The following is a 15,158-nucleotide window of genomic DNA, read 5'->3' as shown; positions in this document are numbered from 1 at the left end:
GGGGACAATGCTAGATGTCAGAGGTGGGAGATGTCGGGGTGGGGGGATAGGGGGTGGAGGGGGCAGTAGCTTGTGCAGAAGTAGGTAATTTGTGTGTCTGTGGGGGACAACGCTAGGCATCAGGGGAGGGGCATACAAAACACAGGTAGCTTGTGCAGAAACAGGCAATCATATATGTGTGTGTCTCTGAGGGAACCTGTCTGGGAGGCAAATACTTATGAAAACTGACGTGTTTGTATGTTTGAAAAGCTTCACTTTCACCTGAGTATTTCTCACTCTCTTTCGGTGTATTTGGTTTCAGCTTTAGTTTTGGTAAGAGTTTTACGGCACTTGCAACACAACAAAGTCATATAAGTGCCGAAGATTAGAGGTGCTACAAGAGAGTAACAAACACAAAAAAGGAGGAGAGACGAGGACGATAGATGTCTGTTAGGAAAGAAGGAGCAAATCACACCAGAGCACCCACCAACCACCCGCTCGGTGTAATTGGATCTTTATGTGGAAAGTTATAGCATTCTAAATGGCATGGGGGCCAAAGGATAAGATTTGGAAAAACGGCTTCCAAAGTATTCCATAATGAGGTTGCATGCAAGGTGAAAGCAAAGACACGCATCCCACCCGTCTTCTGCTGCCACAACACTCATACACAGAGCCTCACCGAGAGGTGAGAAAAATCATCTTTTGTTTTGGTATTTTACAAACGGAAGTTTGCTTTAAAATTTGACCCCAACAACTTTTCACAACCTAAGACAAAGTGAACATGATATCAAACAACGGTTCCGTAAGGTGCTCAGAGCCACAAATGACCCGAGGAAATGTTTCCCTTTGAGTACAAAACTGTAATAAAGCTGATCACTTGAAATGATGTTAACTAATTGCGGTGCATTTTCCAACTCTTTTTCAGTATCCTACACCTCCCTCCCGCCCCCCATCTCCCCCTTTTCTCTCCCTCTCTCTAACTCCACCCTTAAGACCCTTTCTCATTTTTCTTTACTTTTCAGTACTGAGGAAATCAGTCTTTAAGAATTTCAAGTTCTTCTTAGTTTAGTAAGTGTTTTACAGCACCTTCAACACAATTAGGTCATAGAAGTGCCTAAGATCAGAGGTGTAACAAGAGAGTACACACAAAAAAAAGGAGGGGAGATAGAGACAATAGAAGTGTGATAGGAAAGAAGAAACAAACCACACCAGAGCACCCGCCAACTACCCACTGTAAAGTTCCTGACATACTGACTTTTGATTGGTCGGTTATCATGTGACTCCTGGGAATAGGTGCTGTGCACGCTGTGGATGCTGTCTGCACGACTAATCCGCCCCGTCTCCGAGTGAGATTCGTCCTGGTGGATCAAAGGTGAAATAAACAAAACAAATAAATAAATATATGGGATATAGCAATCAGGAACAGTTCACGTATTACGTCAATTCGCAGCTTCATCAAATGCTCGGAATGAACAAAGAATAAGTGAACAAATTTACAAATCTGAAGAAAAATTACACACAGTTTGTCTCTTTTCAGACTGACACAGTCAGTACAAACAAAATGGTGCATAGCAACATCTTGAATTTTCAACAAATTGTCCATATTTAAAAAAAAAAAATTTTAAACACCATAATCTGCACAATTAATCTACATACATGTACATACAGCAGGCACAACCCCCCCCCCCCCCCCCCCGAAAGCACAGCATTAGACCTAATACTAATGACAGTACTTCCATCATTTTGTGTCGGCAAGTTTTCACATGTTTGCATACTAAAAACAGTTAACAGAAAAAAAAGATTTTATAATTTCAACTGCTGATTGGACCTTTTAAACTCAATAACAATCTTATTGTATGTGCGTGTGCATGTGCATGAGCGTGTGTGTGAGTGTGTATGTGTGTGTGTGAGTGTGTATGTGTGTGTGTGTGTGTGTATGTGCATGTCTGATGGAATGTGCCATATGACGCATTTTGAGGAAATGTGTTTTATTGCTCTTTTTGAAACACAAATCATTTCTGAACAACTTGCTTTTTATCTTCTGAGATAGCTTCAGCACTTTGCAAGATCTGGTTAATATTATCAGGTAGGGTGCGTAAAAATTTTTTGGGAGAAAAATGGCTCCAGAGGTTTCTTTATACCGGGTGCCCATTACGGATGGGATCGGGTCAGGTCCGGTTGATCTCCTGACTCGTCGTCTGAATACAAACGCGTTTGTTTTTGAGGCAACGAGCCAGGCAATCAGTTTGTGCCATGATAGCCGCATTGCGACCTCAATCTGGCTAGCAAACCAACCCGACAAAACCGATCGTGCCAATGGACACCCGGTATTAGACGCGCCATAAAAAAAAATTTTTTAAACCACCTCCGTGCAGTCAATAATTACAACAGGGAAGCTCTGCACCAATAGCCACCTATAAATACGAGCTAGAACTCACGTTGTTCTCCAGGCTATTTGAGCCTTCTGGTTTGTTAGAGGGTGCCACTTCAGAGTGACCTTCAGGCTGCCAGGATAACAATCTGGAAGATAAATAAATGCTTTCAATGAACTGATAGATACCACTGGATGACAGTGTAACTGAAATACAGGAGTTTTATTCCTTTTTTTTTTTTACGCAAGAGTTTTACGGCACTTGCAACACAATAAAGTCATATAAGTGCCGAAGATTAGAAGTGTTACAAGGGAGTAACAAACAGAAAAGAAGGAGGGGAGATAAAGATGATAGATGTTTGATAGGAAAGACGGGAGCAAACCACACCAGAGCACCCACCAACCACCCACACAGAGTTTTAAGTAAAGTAGATGTAAAAACGCAAATGGAGAGACGTTCCTATCAGCAAACAAATATCAAAAGATGACAGCATAAAAAGAGAAACAGAGCTCTATATAGAGATAACAAATAACAATACATAAAGTTATTAACCCCCCCCCCCCCCCTTTACCCCCTCCAATCAAATACAGCATGAAATGATTTTTAAAAGTGACACAATAAAACAGCACTTGGTCTTAGTTTTTAGTAACAGTTTTACGGCACTTGCAACACAATAAGGTCATATAAGTGCCAAAGATTAGAGGTGTTACAGGAGAGAAACAAACATAAAAAAGGAGGAGGAGAGATCAGGACGATATAATGTTAGATAGGAAGGAAGGAGCAAAGCACACCAGAGCACCCGCCAACCACCCATGCACTTGGTCTCCACTCACTTGTGAGGTATGGTCGACTTGAAGATGTCCAGCATACAGGCACACGTCTGGTCCCAGGCCTTGGAGGAGAACTTATTCCCATTGGAGATGACCAGGTTCTCCAGGCAGTTGGTGCCCGATCTAACAAACAGAATAAAAATATATTAGGTAATAGCTTAAAAACACCAGGCTCAAGATAGATGAATAAATAGAACTAAAAAACGCATTTGTTTCGGGGTTCCTAAAAATAAAATAATTTTTGTTCGTGTGAGTAAGTAAAGAGAAACACTTCAACACAATAATGGTAATTTCCTAAAGGCAGTCTCTCAGAATTGAAGCGGACTGCAGTTTGTGCGCGACATCGAACTGACTGTCTAGCTGCAGGACTGGCAGACAGAAAAAGAAAAGAAGTTGAACACCTACTAGCAGTGCCCTCCAGCCGCCCCCATGACTTCCGGAAATTTCTCACAAATCACAAAAGGAGACCAAAGTAAAAAAAATGCCAGCACGCAAGCAGTCTCACCTGGCCAGCTGTTCGTTATCCTGCGCCACACACCACTGCAGCATCTGGTAGAGCTCTGTGAGCAGCAGGGGAGACAACTGCTGGTAGTACTGCGAGAACACGTCCACGATGGCGTACAGGGCGTGGTTACAGGTGGTCGTCATCCACTCAGATTTCTGTACAAATACACCACATGCCGCTCACTACTATTATCTTCAATAAATAACATGCATTCTGGGTTGTTGTTGTTTTGGTTTTTTAATTTCAGCCAGGGATCAAAAGATATTTTCTCCAGAATACACTGCAACATCTTTGCCATGTTTACAATTGACATATTTCCTGAGCTAAAATGGTTACATTATATATACCTAATAAGTGCCAAACTTTGTAAACAATAATATGAATCTCGGAGAATGAGTATTAGCTTTCAAAAGAGTGGAATAGCACTTGAAACACAAATATGGAAAATAAGTGCTGCTGAAGATTAGAGGCGTTACTAGAGAGTAATATACAAAGAAAAGGAGGAGAGATCAGGACAATAGATGTTTGATAGGACAGGAGCAGACCATATCACAGCACCTACCAACCAACCACTCGAAGAATGATACAAACGGGTTCTCATACACATTTCAAGAGGACAAAATGTATTACCCCTTTGCTCCCACCCAAAAATTAAAAACCATGTCTAGGGTGTATCTAACCCAGCAACTTACCTCACTTTAAATTTTACTTTTAGTAGAGGTTTTACAGCGCTCGCAACTGCATAAGGTCATATGAGCGCCAGAAGATTAGAGGAGTTACAAGAGGGTAACAAACATAAAACAGAAGAAGGAGAGATAAGGATGATAGATGTTTGATAGGAAAGAAGAAGCAAACCACACCAAAGCACCCGCCAACCACCCACTTACCTCACTTTGAGCCTCTGGCAACTTCATCACATCAAAAATTCTGAAGACAATCCTGAACAAATCCTTCCACCAGTGAGGCTGGAAGTTCTCTCCGTAAGTCTTCATGATCTCAAACATTACAGTCAAACCTCTGAGGACAAGAAAGTAGAGATGCTGAAAGTATGACTATAGAGGAGTATGAAGGGGAAAGAACAAAAAAAACTTCTTTAACGTTATCCGTTGGCCCTGAGGTCATTTTGTACACCCGAGGTTGTATTCTACACATTTTACAATACTTCCAGTATGAAGACCTCTTTGAAATTTTCAGTATTTCTCAAAAAATTATTTTGACAGACTGCTATGCAAAGCATATGGATCGGATTAACGAGTAAATTTCCTCTTTCGAAAGTGGTGGCACAGGGTTTCCAACGACATATGGATACGATAGTAAACCACGACGTACGTATAGGGTTTTAACCCCTGTCAGGCAACTAGCAGGAGGAATAAAACCCAGCATGAACCTGAGGACAAGAATTATGACTCGGCACAGAGAATCCAAATCTGCACAGAGCAGCAATAGCTTTTTTTAAAGAAAAAGTAAAGTAATAACACAAGATTTACCCCAAAGTAATACCACAAGATTTATGACTGGCCACACCCACAGTGTGCAGAGAGCACCCACCTGGTCCTCACATCCAGCTTGCATCTGTTGATAACACAGGAGAGCTCAAACAACACGGGGAACCAGCCCTTCACCCACACACGATCCTCCTCCGGCACTGAAATCTCCTCACCGGCGTGCTCCCGGAACATCTGAGCACACGACACAAAAAGATTAGCACAATTACAGAACATCTGGGCACATAACACAACTAATTAGCACGTTTACAGAGCATCTGAGCACACGACACACAAGATTAGCATGTTTACAGAACATCTGAGCACACGACACACAAGATTAGCATGTTTACAGAACATCTGAGCACACGACACACAAGATTAGCATGTTTACAGAACATCTGAACACACGACACAAAAGATTAGCATGTTTAAAGAACTTCTGAACACACGACACAAAAGATTAGCATGTTTACAGAACTTCTGAACACACGACACAAAAGATTAGCATGTTTACCGAACTCTGAACACATGATCAAAAAAAATTAGCACGTTTACAGAACATCTGAACACACGACACACAAGTTTTAGTTTTTGTAGAGGTTTTGCGGCGCTCGCAACTGCATAAGATACAGAAACAACTCGCCAGGTCGATCAGCACAACCTCCTGAGTTCCTTTGTAGGAGAGCCTTCCACCAGGATGAACAGTACAGTAGTTTCCCTTGTAGGGCACACAACATAGTTACACCAATATATTATGGTCCGAGATATAATTCTGTTACACACAGAAAGTAAATCTAACTAAAAATCTTAATTTTAAACACAAACATATATAACTTGCATGCCGTACATTTGGTTTCTCTGCCACGTATCTGGCGCAGTTGCGTATGAGCCGTATGGCTTCCATGCTGGTATCTGGGAACGCAGCGTTGCAGGCAAACTCTGACAGGCACTTGACAGCATCTTGGAATGAGTCGATGATCGCAGCAAAGTGCTTCTCAAATACACTCACTGAAACGGGAAAGGCAGAAAGTAATCTCATTGGATTTTCGGTCCAGACAGAGAGATGTCACTAGTCATGAAGCCTACAAAACCGTGTACCTTCTTCAAATGCCAGATCTGAAACAGACATCAGCGAGCATGGTTCCCAACTCATTTCTCTGCTCTGACACTCTTTGAAATCTATGTTTAAAAAAATTAGTATCATCCTGGTCTTATCCAGTCATCCATTTTTCAAGTTCTCTCCAAGTAAATTTTTCTTAGTCTTAGTTTAATTTAGTTTTAGTAAGAGTTTTACGGCACTTGCAACACAATAAGGTCATATAAGTGCCGAAGACTAGAGGTGTTACAAGAGAGTAACAAACATAAAAAAGAAGGAGGGGAGATAGAGACGACAGATTTTTTATAGGAAAGAAGGAGCAAACCACACCAGAGCACCCGCCAACCACCCACTTTTTTCTTAGTCTAACTCTGCCTCTTTTGCCTTCTCCAACTAAAACTTACAAATGATTTTGCCGGTAGTCTGGAATGACAGGTCCACAATGCCCTCATCGTGGTCTGAAGCCGCCAAGTGGAACACACTGAAGATGTTTTTCCAGCCTGATTTGATGTTGGCGGCCTGAGAATTGACCATCTGAGCCACACATCTCACAACCATGTCTCGGATTGCTGGGGACCTAACACAAGAAAACAAAGTGATTTTTAATCTACCAGTGCTGATACTACTAGAAGCACATGAAAGGATGCAAACAGGCAAAATGTTACAGGATGAAAAACCAATGGATGAAAGAAAGTAAAGCGCAGGAAAACTCTCCAAAGCAAAGTGAAAAAAAAAACCAGCACTATGTCAGTGAGATAGTTCTGAAGAGAGATTTGCTAAACTCCACTTTTGTCACCCCTAAGTGCTTGATCAGAAGCTTTTAGCTTGGACACATTCTTAATGTTCACAAACGACTAGTTGTGTGGACCAACAAACTGAAGTCTTCATATATATATCAGATTAAGTCATTCCTCAAGTAGGCTACAGATGCTGAACATCGTAAGGTCGTGGGTTCGAATCCCGTCAGGGGCCCGACGTTGTGTCCTTGGGAAAGGCACTTTACACGAATTTTCCTCACTTCACCCAGGTGGGAATGGGTACCCGGCTATAGACAGCGAAAGATCTTGTCAGTTTGTTAGTGTTTGAGCGCTTAATCAGCTGCTTGCACTGTATGCTTCCCGGGAAGCTGAGAATGTTTCGGAGTGTCCTATGGTCTGCTGGGGTAATAATATAGTGTAAAGCGCATAGAGCCTGCAGTTGAGCGGGGATATGCGCTATACAAATTCTATTTATTATTTATTATTATTATATACCCACAGTGATCAGCAAACGACATCGTGAGAAAAAGAACAAGAAGAACAAATCCTCTTGAACAGAAAGGATCATGAATAATGTAAATGTAAAAAAAAAAAGGGCCAATACACAAAAGAAATATTATGCTCTTGTTCAGTTTCAGTTTTCGTAAGAGTTTTATGGCACCTGCAACTCAATAAGGTCAGATAAGTGCCGAAGATTAGAGGTGTTACAAGAGAGTAACAAACACATAAAAGAAGGAGGGTAGATAAAGACGATAGATGTTTGACGGGAAAGAAGAAACAAACCACACCAGAGCACCCGCCAACAACCCACATTCTTGTTCCCTCTTAAGATAATAGAGTAAAATCGTTAACACTCAGTAGAAATTGTCTGAGGCTGTCACCCATTGTAGAGGAGAAAAGTGATTTTCTTAGACAGGTGGACAGATTGGAGATTGTCATGACAGTGTAAGAAAAACCCCTGCAACTGTAGAAGTGGGAAGTGGTCGTTTGTATAGGTGATTGTTTTGGACAGGTGTCCGTAAGTGCAGGTTCTACAGTATAGACAATACAGACCACATCAGACACCAGAGAAACAAAACAAACTTACTTGTTCTTCTTCATGATATGTTCGAAGGGCCTCAAGAAATCTTTCTGGAACCTGAAGTTGGCAAACTCTCCTTTCTCGATAAATTTCATGGACAGCTGTCGCAGGGAGTCAACAGCGAAGAAGGCGATGTCTTCACTAGGGTTACATCCAACCTGATATGAGCATCATTTTCAAACATGATAAATGAGTCTTGAGCAAAGAGAAACATATCGACATAATAACAGTCACTTAATGCTGAGAAAAACAAGACACAGAAGAAAAAAAAAACAAAAAAGAACTACCCTCCAAATACAAGCACAATAAATGAATTCACTTTGAAAAGGTAACACATGTCTACAAAGAAAAGAAATGAATTCTTTTAGCGACTGAAAAAATCAGGGAAAAGCAAAATGAATACTGATGGTATGAAAAAACAAAGGGAAAATAGGAAAAGAAAGGGAAACTCTCTCTCTCATACAGATGAATTCAAAACACATCATACTTGGTCACACAAAAAAAAACAGGATTGCATAAGTTTTTTTTCCTTTACTATCACTGATTAAAGACTAGCCTATATCCCACCACTTGAACATGCATTCTCCAATCTCTTCGTACATTTAACAAAACCCCCAGTAATTCTACAGTAAACACTTGAGCTTGCTCTGTCCACATAGGCGGTAGAATTCTCACCTTGTTGAAGTGGTCGCTGAGGTAGTGCCAGATACGTGACCACTGCAGCCTGATACGGCCCATGTTGTAGTACGAGATCTCCACAATCTTCTGCAGGCTGAACATGCGAGGGTGAGCCATACTGGCGAGTTCGTCCATCGACACCTGACACAGCGCCCGCGTGAACTCCACTGAAGCACAAGAAGAAGGGTTGGTCAGATTTAAACGCCACTCTCATCATCGGGTTTTAGACAAGGAGTTATAATTTTAGTGTTGGTGTAAGGGAAATATGCAGCCGAACTGGCCAAACACATAGTGACTGTTCCATAGAAGTTGTTTTGTTTTAGAAGAGGTTTCATGGCGCTCGCAACTGCATAAGGTCATATGAGCGCCAGAAGATTAGAGGTGTTACAAGAGAGTATCAAACATAAAAAAGAAGGGGAGATAAGGATGATAGATTTTTGATAGGAAAGACAAAACAAACCACACCAGAGCACCCGCCAACCACCCACTACTCATCATTGTGTTTTAGACACGGAGTTACAATTTTAGCATTGGTGTATGAGAAATGTGCAGCTGAACGGGCCGAACACGTAGCGATAGTTCTGTAAATAGAAGTTCAACATCCTACAGAACTCCTTTACACAAACTGCTAGACCAAGGTTCATTTCTTGAGGGGTATTCACATCAAACTGTTAAACTTTGAAAAGGCAAGATGTACTTTCAGTACTACATAAATGCGAACACAGTAAAGGTTTCTCACCAATAGCATCTCCATCAAGCTTGACAGAGCCTGTGAAGATGCGGTCGACCGCGACAACGACACTCTGAGAACTGGTCTCTCCAACCGTCTCCTGGAAGTTGGCCAGGCGCTGGCGGTCCATGCTTCCCATGTTGCCCTTCACTATCACTGAGGGGGGGGGTAGGGAAAGTAAAATTGTTTACCAGTTAAAATCTTAAAAAAACCTAATAACATAAAACAGTTATGGACATACAGACAGACATACATATAGACCAACCGGTGAGCCAGCCAGCCAGCCAGTCAACGAGATAGACACACAGACCAAAACAGTAAATAGATTACACATTAAAAATATACTAAAGGGTACACAAATCTGAAAACTCAATCGACAGACATTGAAAATGATCAGATGTAATTTATGGCCAATCATATCTTCATTAAAAAAAGGAAGAGAATAAAACCTGACTATTATTTTAATGTGAATTCAATATTCAATCAAATCAAAAGTTGTACTTCTTTAAATGAGTTCAGAAGGGATGACCCGAGTCAAAATGACTCAAGTTGTTAGATTCCCAACATGCAAAACTTAGAAACGACACTTATACCCGTTTGTCAATTCATCTGCACTTTACTTTATATTTGGCTTACTACAATAAGGACACTTTGGTTGGGAAATGGTAATTTTTTTCTTTACTACTCGCGGAACATCTGGGTTCAAGTCTCGGTTTGGAGTTCGGACACAAATTTTTTTCAACCCCTCCTGCCAACCCAGCAGTAATGGGTACCAGACTTCGAGCTGGGGAAGTAAAGGTGGCGTGGAAAGGAACTGGGCACCCTACTACAATAGGGCAAAAGGCCCAGGAAGTTGTCTCACTAACAAGGCAATCCCCAATGTCCAGATTGGATGCGGGAACAATTTTTTACTCACTTTTATCTTTACATGCAATTTGTAACAGCATCTCCAAATCCGGTTTAAAGCAGAACTAAAATCAGCTGAAATACTTTACTTCCATTAAAGAGTCTACATAACAAGAGGGGCCACTTCTCTCTTTGAGCCAAATAAAAAAGTGCCCTCAAAATTTGGTGGCGCCCTCTTCGCAAATGCGCATCTTTTGCGAACAGAGTTACCCTACTTGAGTTTAAAAAATCAAAGTCAAACTAGCAAGTTTTTGAATAAATTTCGGAAGAACGCTTTTTTAAAATGGTTCCGCTGACAAAAAAAACCCTCTTCCGGAGGAAAGGGTGATTGTTTTCTTCGTTCAATTTGATTTTAGAATGAAAGGCGAGAGGTCATTAAAAAAACAAAAAACCCTAAAACTCCGCACTGAACGAACCCGAACTGCTTATGGACAGCAGTCGATCTGCGCATGCAAGGAGGTGCTATTCCTATTCTTCTTCTGGAAAAACGAAAGAGAGCTTCAAAACAGACTGCTGTGCCATCTGAAGCAAAGAGCGGATTTCCGGCGGACACTTTTTTGGCTGAGTGGCCCATCTTGTTATGTACTATCTTTGCTTCCATTTAGTATATGTACAATGCCAACATCTTTGTACGTCTGACTTCATTATAGATTAACATGAATGTCTGAAGTTAAAAAAACATATATATATACTTTAAAAGGTAGACAACAATGGCCCACCTTCAGGGTCATGAGCCTCCACTGGGTTGTTTGAGTGAGCGTGGGTTGCGCTGGCGATGTACTTAGTCTTCACTCCCGTGCCAATCAGCTGGGCCAACTCCAGCTGGGAGATGCACCGCAGGATCTGTCAAAAAACAACAAGTTGAGAAGAATGAAAAGACTGAAAGAAGAAAAGAAAGAAGAAAATATTGTTTACAAAGACACAATCCAGTATACAATAGAACATTTTAAAAACTGAAGAACATGGTTTAAAAAGCATGACATGGTAAATACTAGAATATTTAAAAACTAAGGTAAACAACGCAGTCAGGAGAGCCAATTTTTCCAAATTACCACGACTCAAAACAAACCGAAAAGATCTACGAACTGACAGGACCTTTCCCCATCTATTGGGTGAAGAGAGGAAAAAATTTGTGTAAAATGTCTTTTCTAAGACGCAACTTCAGGTCCCTGATGGAGTTAAAAAACCATGACCTTTTTGTTACGAGCCCGACAGCTTGACCATAAGACAGCGGATGCTACTATATCATCAGCCTTTCAGCCGAACCATACCTCGAGCCAGGACTTGCCCAGGTAGTTCCCGTCCGTGTGGGCCACGGAGATGAGCGTCTTGATGGTGTCGATGTTCTTTGTCTTCATCTCAGTGATGGGCGTGGCACAGGTCAGCAGGGTGAACCGAGCCAGGGCCTGGACGTACGCATCTCTCTCCAACTGGTTAGGCAGACAAGAAAATGACATTTGAAGTTAAAAATAAAGAAATTTAGTAAGCAACACATTTTGAACGAAAACTGACAAATGTTTTAAAAACCTTAAGAACAGCAAAAAAAATCAATGTAATGCTCTGGAAACTACGCTGTTCAAAATGTACGGACACAAAATCACAGGGGCTCTTTCATTCTAAGATGTATTGTTTAAAAAAAAAAGCAAAAAAACATGCAAATTTTTAAAATTACGTTTACAGATAAGACTTGTAAGGCACATTTGAAGAAGATGTTAGAAAAGAACAACACGAGTACAGTGTAAAGCCTTTAAAAAATGAACATAGAAGACAAAAAACAGATAATTTTGTTTTAGTAGAGGTTTCACAGCGCTCGAAACTGCATAAGGTCATATGAGCGCCAGAAGATTAGAGGTGTTACAAGAGAGTAACAAACATAAAAAAGAAGGAGGGGAAATAAGGACGATAGATGTTTGACAGGAAAGAAGAAGTAAACCACACCAGAGCACCTGCCAACCAACCACTTAACAGATAAAAGCCAAAAGAAAGGGAAGGACAAGAAGAAGGAAACATCACCCGCAGCTCTCTAAAACCGCAAGTAAAGTTACCTCAGAACACCGACCAACAAAACAGAAATTAATCCTCAAATCACTTGTTTGTTTGTTTGTTTATTTGTTTGAGTAAAGAGAAGCTCATCAACACAATAATACTCATTTAAAGCTGTGCAAAAGTCAGACAGACAGACAGAAATAACAGAGTTAAAGTAAAGAAGTAGGACCTACCAGCGGCGCCCTCCAACCACCCGCCCTCACATCACTAACCACCCAACCTTGCATTCCAAACCAAAGACCATGACCCCTGCGGTGGACAGATGGTGGGCGCCACTGATATACTGTTCTCCTTTTCTTTCCCTGTTGTTTCGGTTCATGTGTTTCACTTTTTCTTCACACTAAATTACCACTACGATGTCAATGTGCAATACTTTACTCAAATAAATGACTTCAAACCCAACCAACATACCTCCATGTGAAATATGCAAGCAATGCGAATAGCACAGCGGATTCCGTCCAGACAGAGCAGAGCTATCTCGTTGTCATCGCAGTCCTGTAGACCCACACTGAAGGCCGCCAGGAACGGAGTCCACGCCAACTGGGAGGAAATAAACACCCGACAACACGGATAGATTACATGATCGCTTTTAAGAACAAGGGGGCTATCCCAAAAAAATGCTGTTTTGAGAAAATCGAAGGTGAAGTTTTTGCCCCTTGTTCAGTTTCTTTAACAGACAAGGAGAGTTTTCTCCTTAATCAAACAAATATAGACACAAATGAAACCAAACTTCTTTTATGGGTAGGGCAATGCCCACTTTTGGAGTTGGTCAAAATTTCTGGAAACCCCGGAAATCAGGGTTGGCCTGCTTGTCCTTAAACGGACCATATGTATTAGATTTAAGAAGGAGTTGCTGTTGGATAAGCTTCAGATTATTTACCTTCAACACAGGCTTTATGTGGTTCAAGGGAAGTGATCATGCAGATAAAATACACTGATACAAGTGTATATTTATTTGGTAAGAGCTTTTCAGTACTTGCAACACCATTATGTCATATAAGTGCCGAAGATTAGAGGTGTTTCAAGAGAGTAACAAACACACACAAAAAAGAAGAGGAAATAAGGACAATAGACTTTTGACAGAAGAGAAGAAGCAAACCACATCACAGCAGCCGCCAACCACCCACATACAAGTATATGAACCCATGTACAATTAAACACTATACATAACAACAGAACACACTCTTAACATAATTACACCAAAGTTGCCCGTGAACATGGGCCTGATATGCTCTTTGAGCAGAAATCTGCTTAAAACTCTCACCATAAGCCAAGGCTGTGGTACATTTCACATATGCACACAGACACTCATACTATACAGACACATATACACTCACACAACACAAACACACTCCACACCAGCATACTCCAAACATACTAACTCACAGAGCAACAAAAAAAAAGCCTACCTGCAATTAACTAATACTTTCCACCAGGAATGTGGTTCACCTCGCAAGTGCACAGACATACACACAAGCACACAGACACACACTCATGCACACATACACACACACGTGCACACATACACACACACATGCACACACACACACACACACATGTTACCACACACATATACACACACACACGTTACCACACACACAAGCACACATACACACACAGACACGCACACAAGGACACATACACACACATGTGCACACAGACACACACACGAGCACACATACACACCCACACACACACACACACACACACACACACACACACACATGTGCTCACACACACACACACACACACACACACGCACGCACAAACTGTCCTCACCTTGAACATGGGCCTGACGTGCTCCTGGTGAGTGGCACTGGTGAAGCTGACCTGCGCGTGGCTCACACTCTCCATCAGAGCCTTGGCCGTGGTGGCCATGTGCTCCATCTCCAGGTTGTAGAGCAGACGCCGCTGCTTGTCCGACGTGATGTCCTCTGTAACACACACAGATGCAGAAAACATGACGCACTTTTGGTTTTTACAGGCATATCTACTCTGCCATAAGCTGGCCAAAAAACTATTTTTTTAAAAAAAGTTTTAGTAGAGGTTATACGGCGCTCACAACTGCATAAGGTTATATGAGTGCCAGAAGATTAGAGGTGTTACAAGAGAGTAACAAACACAAAAAAAAAAGGAGGGGAGATAAGGACGATAGATGTTTGATAGGAAAGAGGAAGCAAAACCACACCAGAGCACCTGCCAACCGTCCACTCACAGACTAGAGATACAAAAACATGATGCACTTTTGGTTTTTACAGGCATATCTACTCTGTCGTAAGCCCTTTTTTTTCCTTCACATCAGTTTCGAAAAAGAGTTGTTTATTTTGTCAGTGTAACCATTGAAAAATCGAGTCACTCTGAAATTTGAATTCTAATTTATTCAAAAACTGGTAACAGTTTCAATTTGATTTTTTTTACACAAGAATGGTAACTGATCAGGCTTTTGATTTAGCAAATTTAAAAAATTCGGCGTTCTGTCAGCTTACGGCAGTACTGCTTAGTGTAAGACTCCACCATGTGCCATTTTGAAAAGTGACGTACGACGGATTCTTACACTAAGCAGCTGATATATGGATTCTTTCCAAGATAATGAATAACAGAAGAAGAAGAAGAAGAAGAAGCAGAAGAAGCAGAAGAAGCAGAAGAAGAAGAAGAAGAAGAAGAAGAAGAAGAAGAAGAAGAAGAAAACG

General features: G+C 41.2%; 1 protein-coding gene across 2 annotated transcripts in view; it reads right to left on the bottom strand.

Annotated features, from left to right (window-relative positions):
* The window catches only part of LOC101853778 (brefeldin A-inhibited guanine nucleotide-exchange protein 1), a 45,136-nt gene that overhangs the window by 5,874 nt on the left and 24,104 nt on the right, over nucleotides 1–15,158 (bottom strand). For both annotated transcript variants that reach the window (XM_005095772.3, XM_005095773.3), the window contains exons 21-35: nucleotides 14,248–14,402; nucleotides 12,880–13,008; nucleotides 11,694–11,852; nucleotides 11,142–11,265; nucleotides 9,526–9,672; nucleotides 8,784–8,953; nucleotides 8,115–8,266; nucleotides 6,674–6,846; nucleotides 6,021–6,181; nucleotides 5,235–5,365; nucleotides 4,574–4,703; nucleotides 3,687–3,841; nucleotides 3,185–3,304; nucleotides 2,418–2,499; nucleotides 1,235–1,337 (exon numbers count right to left, since the gene is read on the bottom strand). In XM_005095772.3, coding sequence (XP_005095829.1) covers nucleotides 1,235–1,337; nucleotides 2,418–2,499; nucleotides 3,185–3,304; nucleotides 3,687–3,841; nucleotides 4,574–4,703; nucleotides 5,235–5,365; nucleotides 6,021–6,181; nucleotides 6,674–6,846; nucleotides 8,115–8,266; nucleotides 8,784–8,953; nucleotides 9,526–9,672; nucleotides 11,142–11,265; nucleotides 11,694–11,852; nucleotides 12,880–13,008; nucleotides 14,248–14,402 — 2,091 coding nt within the window. The remainder of the gene's footprint in view (nucleotides 1–1,234; nucleotides 1,338–2,417; nucleotides 2,500–3,184; nucleotides 3,305–3,686; nucleotides 3,842–4,573; nucleotides 4,704–5,234; nucleotides 5,366–6,020; nucleotides 6,182–6,673; nucleotides 6,847–8,114; nucleotides 8,267–8,783; nucleotides 8,954–9,525; nucleotides 9,673–11,141; nucleotides 11,266–11,693; nucleotides 11,853–12,879; nucleotides 13,009–14,247; nucleotides 14,403–15,158) is intronic.

Source organism: Aplysia californica, unplaced genomic scaffold (assembly GCF_000002075.1).
Source record: "Aplysia californica isolate F4 #8 unplaced genomic scaffold, AplCal3.0 scaffold00113, whole genome shotgun sequence".
Classification (NCBI taxonomy): domain Eukaryota; kingdom Metazoa; phylum Mollusca; class Gastropoda; order Aplysiida; family Aplysiidae; genus Aplysia; species Aplysia californica.
The sequence above is the reverse complement of the archived record's forward strand: the minus strand, read 5'-3'. Positions and strand labels throughout refer to the sequence as shown.